General features: G+C 32.0%; 2 protein-coding genes across 2 annotated transcripts in view; one reads left to right on the top strand and one right to left on the bottom strand.

The window, feature by feature from the left end:
* The window catches only part of LOC134716486 (uncharacterized), a 36,999-nt gene extending 28,846 nt beyond the window's left edge, over positions 1-8,153 (bottom strand). The window contains exons 1-4 of the mRNA XM_063579490.1: positions 8,013-8,153; positions 5,451-5,606; positions 1,575-1,736; positions 28-108 (exon numbers count right to left, since the gene is read on the bottom strand). Of these exons, the coding sequence (XP_063435560.1) occupies positions 28-108; positions 1,575-1,736; positions 5,451-5,522 (315 nt within the window). The 5' untranslated portion in view covers positions 5,523-5,606; positions 8,013-8,153. The remainder of the gene's footprint in view (positions 1-27; positions 109-1,574; positions 1,737-5,450; positions 5,607-8,012) is intronic.
* Positions 8,154-8,162: 9 nt separating this feature from the next.
* On the top strand, positions 8,163-12,216 carry LOC134714872 (ciliary microtubule associated protein 1A-like). Its single transcript, XM_063576522.1, has 4 exons — positions 8,163-8,324; positions 10,977-11,087; positions 11,358-11,471; positions 11,713-12,216. The coding sequence occupies exons 1-4, from the start codon at positions 8,273-8,275 to the stop codon at positions 12,192-12,194; spliced, it is 759 nt and encodes a 252-aa protein (XP_063432592.1). The 5' UTR covers positions 8,163-8,272; the 3' UTR covers positions 12,195-12,216.
* Positions 12,217-12,536: the final 320 nt, after the last annotated feature.

Here is a 12,536-nt window from a genome sequence, read left to right as displayed (position 1 = left end):
AAATAGTCTATTTCATTAAATACCTACTTTATCTAACTGTAAGTGGTCTATAAGTCTTCTAAATCCCTCACAGAATTCAACAATTTTCCAGTATGTTGGATATTCAACCTAAAAGGAAATAACAGACCAGCATCCAAACAGTGTCATCTGTTGATCAATACATGCTTGTGACAAACTCAAGATTAAACAATAACAACACTTTTAAATAAGAATTTTGATAAAGAAAGACAAACAAGAAATTGCATGCATTCTTGTGCTAAATGTTGTAAGCATACACCTACTCCTGGTTAATTGTACATGTATCAGAAAACAGGGAAAAGATGAGTTACAGACACAAAAAGCTCTTCCATGTTAGAACTTACATTATGTCACTGCCAAGCTTCTGACTGAGTATAAAATTATTCTGTTTAAAACATTTTGAGGAAATCGAAAACAAATTTTAAGTTCATACATAATGAATTATTCACAGTATGATGAAAATATGGGAATTCTAATATGACATGCTTCTTTCGCTTTGTGAACAAACCCATGCTCTAAATCCAATAAAATCTGTTTACACATGTGTGTATTGACTTCTTCAGTATAATGAATTTTATCAAATTATCAATCACTTATAAATATATTTCCTTAACTTTAAAACATTTTCAAACTCTTAAATGGTGCACATGTTGTTACTAATTCATTTATTATGGCTGTAATGTGTTGCATTCCGAAATTGACATATTTGACCTAGATACGACAACCGTTCATGCTGGTTGTTCAAACTCCTCCCTCTGAAAAATCACAGTGCCAGCTTGGTTATAATTTTATACCGATAGGCTTAAGTGATTGTTTCTAAATTTAAAAGACCAACCATGTAATGATTACTAAAAGATTAAAAAAAAAAGGCATTAAGGTGTCAAAAAATACTGTATGTCCTGTTAAATATTTTTTTTAACAATTCGGGCGCATTGATATTTTGATTATTTGTGTAGCTTGCCGTACACACAGTCTATCACTACTATGATCACCCCCCTTTCTGTTGTCACATAAGTTACAAATACCTCTATTTAACTGACATTAATTTTCAATAAAATTGACATTGTTTTGATGGGACCCTAAGTAGACTGCAACATAAACAATGATTTTAAGTATCTGTTCGTTTTAAATAGAAGCAGGATATAGGAAACAAGATACCTCTGTGTATACTATTTTGTATCTATATAGAAATGTTGTCAAAGGTCTATGCTGCGCAAGACACAATTGTATTATCTTACTTAGCCCGGTTAGGTTTGAAAATAAGTCAAGCACATTCCAGTTTAAAAGTTGTACGTTTTTACATCTATACTTTCGCGAACAATCAGACTTTAGTGTGATCATACATATATAATCAATGTTTTGATTGAAGTAAATGCACTGGTACAAGCCTTTTATGTAATTTTTTGCTTTTCATCATAACACAATAAAATTATTACATACAATACATACAATACTGTCATTTAGCACACCAGTATTTTTTTTCCAGTGTCCCCAAGATTCTCTACCCTTAAGGATAAACATTTTTTTTTTTCTAAATACCAGGAAAATGTACTTACAGAAATAACTCTATATCCTACTGCAGTTAGAGCCAATATTTGTCTGAAGAAAACATCAGCTGTACCACTGGCAGGAGGAAAACAAATTAACGGACATTTAACTGACCGGGGACCAGCGTCATACACCTTCCATTCCTTTGACTCATCTTCATCTACAACAAACTGTAAAACAACACTCATGATGATAAGTTTGCTTTTATTTATACACTTTCAAATTCAGCAACTACAAATCTATCCCATATTATAACATGATTGCACTTAATGAAATGTCTGGCCTGCTACTCTGATCATTACATTAATGCTAAGTCTTAAAGGTAAAACTTTTGGAGAATAACTTGCCATCAGTATACCAAGAAAGGGAAGGGATCGAACTAGAATTAAAAATATTGGGGGAAAAAAATATAAAAGGGATAATTACAAGAGCTAAGGCAAGATGGCAAATAGAGGGGGAAAAGGGAAGTAACTATTTTTGTAATTTGGAAAAAAAACATTACACAGAAAAAATTATTCCCAAACTTATTTTGGAGGACGAGACTGAGATAACAGATCCTAGTACTATTAGAAATGAGCAAAAACAGTTTTATAAAAAAATTATATACTAGTTGTAAACCATTGTTACTTGAAACTCACAGGGACACATTTCTTCAACATGATAATCCTTTTATTACAAAACTGAATGAGGAAGAGGTGGGTTCCTGTGAGGGACTTTTAACAATGCAGGAATGTCTGTCCTCTCTTAAACTTATGAAGAATTCCAAATCACCTGGTATAGATGGATTTACTGTTGAATTCTATAAATTCTTTTGGAATGATATTAAGATACCACTGGTAAGATGTTTAAATGAGGCTTTAGAATATGGAAAGTTCTCAATCACACAAAGGCAGGGACTCATTACTTGTATACCAAAGGAGGGTAAGTCAAAATTTTATTTAAAGAACTGGTGACCTATCACACTTTTGTGTGTAGACTATAAGATAGCTACAGCAAGTTTAGCAAATAGACTAAAAAAGGTGCTGGTAAATATAATAAGTCAAACACAAAAAGGATTTCTTAAAGGTAGGTACATAGGTGAATGTACTAGATTTATTTATGATCTAATGGAAAAGATGGAGGAAGACGACATTCCTGGACTTTTACTTTTAGTCGATTTTGAAAAAGCTTTCGACACTGTCGAATGGTCTTTTATACTAGAGGCGTTGCAGTTTTATGGCTTTGACCAAACATTTATAAGTTGGATTAAGGCATGCTACTGTGATGCCTCTAGTGCAGTGTTAAACAACGGATATATTTCAGATTTTTTTTCATTGAAAAGAGGGGTTCGTCAAGGGGATCCTCTGTCTTCTTATCTATTTATTTTAGTTTTGGAACTACTCAGTGCAGCTATTAAAAATGACCCTGATGTTGCTGGAGTAACTATGAATGACTCAGAATTTTTATTGAGTCAATATGCTGATGATTCTTCCCTTGTCCTGGATGGTGACCAAAAGTCTCTAAATCAATGTCTAAATTTGTTTGATAAATTTTCAGAATGTGCTGGACTCAGGTGTAATGTTGACAAAACTGAGGCCATATGGATTGGGTCAAAAAAGGGTAGTATGGAAAAACTTTTACCAGGAAAAAATCTTGTTTGGAACCTTTCTGGGAGGTTCAAACTATTAGGTATATGGTTTGAGCTTGCTAAAAGGGATAAGACTCTATGTAATTTTACAGCCAAGATAAACAGTATCAAGTCACTTCTTAATACTTGGGCTTATAGAGAACTAACATATATTGGGAGGGTGGTTGTGATTAAAACTTTAGCACTACCCATTCTGGTTCAAGTTCTGACTGTCCTCCCTAACCTCCCAGATGGGGTTTTGAAGGAGATTCAAAATATATTTCTCAATTTTTTATGGAAAGGAAAACCAGATGAAGTGAAAAGAACAGTGGTTATGTCCGAACACTGTGATGGCGGTCTTAAGATGCCTAATATTTACTATTTTTGTTATAGCGTAAAAATGTCTTGGCTGTATAAATTACTAGACCCCCAAAATTACTCTCCTTGGAAAGTGTTGCTGCTTAGTTATATACAAAAATTTGGGGGGGGACAAAATTTTACATTTAAGTAAGGAAGGATTGCTTTATTTAGCAAAAAAGTCAATCCCTTTTGGCATGATATCCTGGTTAATTTTTCAAAATTGAAAAATAAACTGAAAGTTGAAAACAACACCGTTATTCTGTCCCAGTCCATATGGCTAAATGCAAACATCAAAATGGATGGCAAGATGATTTTGAAGTGTAAATATATTGAAAATTGCATATTTTTCATCAATGATCTGGTGTCAGATAATAATACATTATTCTCATATGAAGAATTTGAGAAAAAGTATAATTAAAATACTAATTTTGTAGAGTTTTATGGTATTTTAAGTGCTATTCAAAATATATGGAAAAGTAGGATAGTACAGGTAGTTCTAAACTGGATAATATTGAAAATAAGTTAGTAGATAAAGTTAAAAAAGAACCTAAGTCTTGTAAATTTTTCTATAATTTATTTCTGGAGGATAATAAAGTATTATCTCTTTCTTCCCGTAACAAATGGGAATAGACTTAAATTTACAGATTGAAGATTGGAATGCTATTTATTCCATGCCCTTCATTATAACCAAAAATTTGTTTTTACAAAATTTTCAATTTAAGATTGTTCATAGGATTTTACCATGTAATTCCTTTTTATATAAATGTAAATTAAAAGAAACTGAACTATGTACATTTTGTTCAGAAGTTAAAGAAAATATTTTTCACATTTTTTGGGAATGTAATGTAACACAAAACTTCTGGTTATCCATTATAGATTGGATTAGATATTATGAAATCTTCTTGCCTTTTAGTGCAAAAGAGGTCATTTTAGGTGTGTCTGAGGATTCTGTCAACAGTAAAACAGTTAATAATATTGTTGTTATTTAAATACTATATATACAAATGTAGATGTAAGAGTGTATTGCCCACAAAATATGGTGGGATAGAATATTTAAAGTATTGGATTACAATAGAAAAATACTCTGTATGTTTCTTAACCCCTTCACAAAAAATAAAAATGGATCAGAAGTGGCAATAGTTAGAAGCAGCATTTAATTAACAAAATCAATTGTAATATTTATATCTTATTATACCATTATGATTTAATCGATCTGACAAGTATTAATTAACTTTTTATACCTTGTGTCTAATACTGTATTATGTAATTTCACATGTTTCATCTTGAAAAATAAAATAAAAAAAAAAAAAGTCTTAAAGGTAAAGGTTTTACCACAAGTATCACATTAATCTAAGTATTTTTGAAGATCCATGACAATGAGGTGAAGGTCAAATTAATACTGTCAGACAGACATGTACACCTTCCAATAGTTCCGTACAAAATATATTTAACTTTTGCTTATATTAATTGAAAGACAGACCAAAACACAACAATTTTACATTAACCAAAAAATCATGAAAATGAGGTCATATTTCAGTTTCAAGTAGTCGCTGAACCATGGAAATGAGGTAATGGGTCATATGGAGCAGCTGAATTCACTCCCAATATCAAAATTTAGAACAAATTTAGGTTAATGCTGCTCAATATTGAGGTTTTGATGTGGTTCATACTGGACAATTGGGTTTAGTTTGCTTCCTTTTTCTGGTGGTCTTTTGGCCTTTTCTGATTTTGGATGAATACAGATTTTTGATAGCAGACTGTGTGTATTTTTATTTTCCTTGTTTTGATGGGTTTTGTTTACATTTAAATTTTACTTTTATACACCACCAACCACTTTTCATAAAATTTTCTCTTTCTTCTAGCAACACATAATAAACTAAACTATTATGCTTATTTTATTGAGCTTATTCAGACTCACCTTTCTCTGGGACACAGAACTACGGAAACTTTGATACTCATTTGACTGAGCAATAGTCATTTCACCAGACATCTTAGTGTTTGTGCATTATCCAAAGATCTGCTTAACATGTAGAATATTGAGGGAGTAAACTGTAACACAAAATTTCTACACAATCTACAAAAAAAATTTACAAAATTTTACATGCAAAAAGTGCCAAGGCCACATACACTTTAAAATATCTAATTTGCCCCTAATTATCATTCCATAAGGTTGACTCAACCTGGTTGAGACAGTCATTGACAGGGGGTACTAGGTAAGAAGGCATTTTCTTTTTTTTGGTTAAAGAGAAATTAAAGTATCAATTGATTTTTAGTATTCATGCTAATCTGATTTAAGAAAAAAAGAGACTTTTTTTTTATAATGGCTGTGTGTGCGTGGTAGTGTGGTCTGTTAATATAAGAGTGCACTATATAGCCCACAAATGTATTCCTTTTTTATGGCCTAAATATGTTTTTCTTTCCACCTTCCCTAAATTTTAAAACAAATATTTTATACCCTTCAAACATATTAAATGTATAGAAAATTTCTTTTTGCTATCACTAACCTGTAATTGACATGAAAAAAATTGTAGCATAAACTTAAAGATGTAAATATATATATATATATATATATAAATGTGAGGCATAGGTGGTTGAGTGGTCTAGCATGCCGGATATAGTGCAAGCGATTTGGTGTCACAATATCTCAGTAGCATGAGTTTGAATCCCAGTGAGGGAATATCAAATAATTTGCGAAATCAAATTAACAGATCTGACATTGTTGGGTTGATGTTAAGTTGTAAATATATAATAAAAACTATAACACAAATTCCCATATGTTTGGCCATTACTACCTTCTTCATTTGAATAAATTACAACATTGAAACAACAATCACATGGCTTGGATACATTACATTATAATAACTTTTGTGACGTTCATTTGGCGCGTTTTTGTCTATTTCAATATAAATGTTTTTATTGTTCATACATTGTGTTGAGTCCTTCAGGTTCTAAAGTTTTTATTTTTTTTTATCGAAAAGGCTTCTTTTAAATTTTACTGTTCCAAATACTCTTTCTATTAATTATATATATAAGCATTGACAAGAATTGAATGCTTCATTTTGCATATTAAAGGGTTGTAAAGCATTGATCAGGCCTACATTTTGAGAATAAAGTGTTTAAAAACTACTCCATTCAAAATTGATTTGAATAAATGGGAAATGTGTCCATGGGAGATGGATGATGCCGGGCCACTTGCATATCATGTGTTGTTATAAAGGGAGATAACTGAAGAACATAAAAAATGACAGCACCTAAATTTGTACTTTATCTAAGTTTTGTGGTTATAAGAATTGTGTATAAGTTTCATAAAATTTGGTTTGAACTACAAATGTAAAGTAAAAGAACGCAAATGAAAAATTCAGCAATGTTTATATAGGGGCATAACTCTAGTCTAGAATTGTAAACGGGACACCACTATATTTTAAAAATTATCTGTATTATGTGGTAATACATGTAAGTATTGTGTATAAGTTTCATAACATTAGTTTAAGGCAAACTAAAGTAAGAGAATGGAAAGGAAAAATTCAGCTATTTTTATGTTTATAAAAAGACAGAACTCAAAAGCAGTTACAATGACACCAACCAATTTCAAACTTGATCTGTATTGTGTGGTAATGAGCATTGTGTATAAGTTTCATAAAATTGAGTTGAGGCAAACTAAAGTTAGTGAACAGAAACGAAAAGTGCAATAATTTTTATGTTTATAAAGGGGCATAATTCAAGAAAGGTAAAAGTGAAACACCCAATTACAAATTTGATCTGGATTATGCAGTAATAAGCTTTGTATATAAGTTTCCTAACAATTGGTTGAGGCAAATTTAAGTTAGAGAACAGAAAACAACTTTGGAACATATTAACGGACAGGCAGACTAACCTATGTCGTGTTTTTTAATTTCTGGTTTGACAGAATACAGAAATCTACTTGCTTTTCCCGTCTCGTGGTCGTGAGAATTTGAGTAGTCTAGTAAAATATATGAACTTAAGGAACACAATACCAATACAGTTTTTCATTTTTAATAATTCTTTGTCTTTGATATGAATTAACGTTATACCTGGTGGATATGCGTTTCTTTGTTTACATTGAACATGACGTCATAACTTAAATAACGTCACAAGTTAAATCCCTAACAACAGAACCTACATAGGAAACGTTACAATAAAAATCTGTTTCTTTTTTTTTTTTTAACAAATATGCAATTTACAAAAAAAATACTTCATACATACTTTGTCCCACTCACAGGTAGGTAATGCCTGCCTCATATGATTTACATTATGTTGATGGCATGTTTTTATGTATTTGTAATTATCAATTATGTCATTCAATTGTAACTGATGTTATGCATTTTATGCCAAATTATGGGAAACAAATGATCTAGTATGTAAATTATTGAGACCATAAATATCATATTTTTGCCTCTTTCTCAAACAATATCAATGTTTAAAGTTCTTTCCGTTGTTTGACACTTTATTTTTTATTAACCTTTATTAGTTCTTGGTTTATTCTTCCATGCACCTTCTTAATTAAAGAAATTAATCAGTCATCTGGCAATATCTCTACTTTCATGTTTGCAAAACTTTAACCCGGAAGTTAGTTATCATTTGACCGGAAGTCTAAAAATTTTGCAATGCAGTCACATGATTCCTTAATAATTGTAACCGTTAGAGACGGCGAAAGTATTTTTCGCGGGAAGATTTCGCCGTGTTTTTTTTTTAGTGCGGTAAAGAAAACCTTAGAAAAACATGACTGATGAAAAAGCAAAGACACCCATTTTGATAGCAGCTCGAGAAAGAGGTAGAATAAATAATTGATTTCCTTATTATCTTAAAAAAATATTGTTTAAAATATTACGGTGAAAGTCCGTATAAAACATAATCATTTTGTTATACAGTACTGATTGGGTTTTTTTAAAGATTAAAGCTACAGAAAAGGTACTATACGTTTTTTCTCTTCAATTACAAATAATGACATTTGAAAAAAAAAATTGTTTATCTCAGATTCATATTTTACAATACGTCAGCAATTCCAGATTATAGATATATGATAAATGTGTCACTCTTATGACTGTCGTTGTGAAGGAACCAACTGTCAAAGAATAGAAGTTCATTTATAATGTTAGTTCAAATTGCCTTTATGGAAAAAAATATGGTGGAAAATCATGAAATTCCACTGGAAGAACCGTACGTGACATTATTTGTGCCTGACGGATAGATGTTGAAGCATTTTTGTAACAAAATTTCCAGAGGATATTCTGTAACGAGGACTGGAACAAATAGAGTTGACACAACTACCTCCTCCAATTTCATATATATAAAAATCAAATCATGTAAAAAACAACATGTAGATTTTTTTAATTTATGTCCCAAGACTCATTACAGGGGAAAAAAATAATTTGATAAAACAGCTTTTTAGCGCTTGTTTACAAATACTTTATTTCAACAAAGGGGGGTCGGGGGTCGACACTCTGTGGTCATGTGGTGAATCCGGAAAGAAACGCTTCAGTATACAAATTTATATTTACGAAATAATCTATTCAAGTTATGAGAAATATTAGTTTATAAGCACATGATCTTATACATTACAACGTTTGGAATTTTTAAACTTCTATTTGTTACTTTTGTCAATTTTGATCGGTGTACTTTCGAATGTGTAAAAATATACTTTTTGTTCCAAGTTAAACAACTGTAGTACATTATATTCCATATGCATAATTCTTTTCGTATATGTAACAATTAATAAATACACGTTAAACCTTTATCGTAAAAAGGTGAACAGGATATTTTAATGAATAAAGAAGACAGCCTCGATAGCTAGAAAACGCCATAGCCATATTTTATGCAACTATTGCGCGAATTTAAGTCCTTTGATGTATAGGAGGGATGGCTTCTGCAATATTCGATTGTAAAATAGAAGAAACTTAAATTTCTGGATGCATCATATTACTATTAATGGCTCTTCCAAGTGCAAAAAGAAACCTCTTTCTACATCATTGACATCAATTTGATCATCAATCAAGAACAGGCTTCAACCTTAGGGAACTTAATTACCTTTTTTAAGGGTGGCGGGAATCAGATGCAGATATATACTACTTCTACTTCTACCTCTACTATGTAATGACCGCCTTCAACACGTTGAAGTTTATGTCACTTGTACTGCGCATTACTTGTGAAGACATATATACAGTGAAATATAAAGAATTGTGATAAACTAAACAAAGTCAAAGAATACTTAGTGCACATACAATCTAAGTATATTTTATGTTGCATTAGTATTAAAACAATTAGCTTTTACACAAGTTTTCCCTTTTCCAAACTAAGAATTGGTCCTGCTTTGTTTCATAAAAAAGGCCAACGTTGCTTCAAGTATCTCGTATTTATAAGTGAGGGATAAATCGTACTATGTTAAAGTTCACTCCAATTCAAACTAAAATAATCGCTGAAACAGACAGTCTCTAATATTTTGGTTAGATATCTTTCTATGTGCACCCGTCTGCTAAGTTCGTCCTTTTCTACTGAATTTTTCCAGGTTAGGTAGTGTTGTGCGCTCACAAACATGTTTGATTACCCCTCCACATTCCTTATGTGCCTATCCCAAGCCGAGTCAGCATAGCCTGTTGTTCAGTGGTTGTCGTTGGTTCATTTTTTTTTCATAAATTGGTTTGTTATGAATAAGGTTGTTAGTTTTCCTTTTAAAATGGCTCGATCCGCCCCTGTTTTTCCATGTTTACTGTAAATAATTTGAAAATTAACATTGCACAACCTATAGTTTGAAAAAGGCTTGACCCATACATAGAAAATAACATCATTTACATTACATGGTGGCAAAATGTATTAAATTTCCACTTGTATTTTTGGCCGTCTGATGAGTATAAGCCTTTTTGAACTGATTTTCATAATTCGTTCTAATGTTGTACTGTTCTACTTCTTTCCCAGGTTAGGCGGAGGGTCAGCGAGACATATAGCGATTATACATTCCGTCGGCGTCGGCGGTGTCCACAAATATTAATTCTTTGGTTAAAGTTTTTTTAAATTTTGATTACTTCTTAAACTATCCTGGATGTTTACCAAACTTGGACAGAAGCATGTTTATGATCATTAGATAGTATCCAGAAATAAATTTTGTAAAAATAAAAATCCATTTTGTCTGTATTTTACTTACAACTGGACAACTATAGCTTGCTGTTCGGTGTGAGCCAAGGCTTCGTCCTAGATTTTTACCAGTCTTGGACAGAAGCTATTTCAATCAAAGGATAGTATCAAGAGGAATATTTTTATTGATTTTTTTCCCTCATTTTTGTTGAGTCTGCGATTAACAGCAAAAGTAGGCAAGACACTGGGTTCCAAAGAACCCTTACAAATCTTTTATACTAGTATTCTAATTATGACTCTGGTTGTATTGATCTATGCATCACGATTGAACTTTTTTTTTTATTATATCCATTCTCAGGTCCAGGTCCAGGCAGGTATGCGCTACCGTCATGTGTAGGATTCGAAAATCATGACTGCACCAAATTACTCAAACCAGCTTATTCCTTCGGCAGACGGTTATATGGGGATGGTAAGAAATATAATGATATATGCTTGACTTTGGAGATAAACATTCAAATCGAAAAAGTTTAAATTATCGTTTTACACTCAAGATTAAATTTCAAACATCATATTTTTCTTTGTTTCAATTATTGTGTTAGGGACCAAAAACAATAAAAATTAAATAAAATATAATATTAGATAACGTTTTGAATGCACCATCATATCTATACTACGCTCTTTTACACCAGCACGTAAATCCTCATTATAAATGACCCAAATTGTCCTATTCTTATTGCAGTTCGCAAGAGAGATATTAATCCCGGTCCTGCTTACTATATTGACCCAAAGATAACAAAGACCGGTGCTGATGGTACACCTATATATTCCATGCTAGCCAGACAGAGGGATCCAAGTAAGTATACTCCATGTTAGCAAGGCAAAAGAGCTTGTGGCACGAACCCCTCTTTTTCTTTTCTTTTTTTAAATTTATTTAGATAAATATTCCTTATAATCTTTAACTTATATATTCCATCAACTTACTGTGTTCCGGCTCTTATTCATATAATTAACCGGCTTGGTAAAATAGAATGTAGACTATTTTTGTGTAAAACTTATTTGTTTCATTTAGATACGGAAAGATATTTATTTTATAGACACATTCAAAACACCATCGCCTGGAAAATATTCACCCGAGAAAGTACATCCACAAGGCGAAAAACATGCTCCTAGATACTCAATGGGGAGTAGAACTCGATATAGAAAACGTGATGCTAATCCTGCCCCTAGCAAATACATGCTGCCACCTGTTCTTGGAAGCCACCAGTCATACAAAGTGGCATCTCCGGCTTATTCCATGGTCAAACGTCAATCACTCGGATCATACTTGGAGGACTTAGCAAGTGCTCCTGGACCCGGAAGATATGATGCCATACCCCCAGATAATACAATGGTTAAGCCACCACAATACTCTATGAGATACCGTTGTTATATGCCAACAGATGCGGTTAAGAAACCAGGGCCAGGGGCACATCGCCCAGAAAACGTGTACATTAACAAGGCAATACCTCCCAAACACTCAATAGGTATACGTCACTCTGAATACGTGTGTCCTCTCATAATTGGCTTCGATAGCTAAAAAGGTTTTGGATAATTAATTTTGATATAATTATAGAACTTTTATATACATATATATCTTTTCGTGTCAGTAGAATTTTATTTTTTGTATACATGTATATGTATTGAATATAAAAAGTAGAATAAAAGTTGTGAATGCTCTTTACTTGATTATTTCGTCCATTGAAAATGTAAGTATACTGATAGCAGTGCGAACTATAAAAGGCAACATTGGCCAACATGATCTGATGTATGTATAGTTGCACGAAATGTCTGAATAACAGCCTCTTGTGGTAAACGTCTTAGTAAACGAAGCAGCAACATAACACACATTTACCAATAGGCTAACGTACATATGCACGAC

The sequence above is a fragment of the Mytilus trossulus genome, chromosome 4 (genome assembly GCF_036588685.1).
Source record: "Mytilus trossulus isolate FHL-02 chromosome 4, PNRI_Mtr1.1.1.hap1, whole genome shotgun sequence".
NCBI classification, from domain to species: domain Eukaryota; kingdom Metazoa; phylum Mollusca; class Bivalvia; order Mytilida; family Mytilidae; genus Mytilus; species Mytilus trossulus.
Note: the sequence above shows the minus strand (reverse complement) of the source record. Positions and strands in the feature narration are given on the sequence as shown.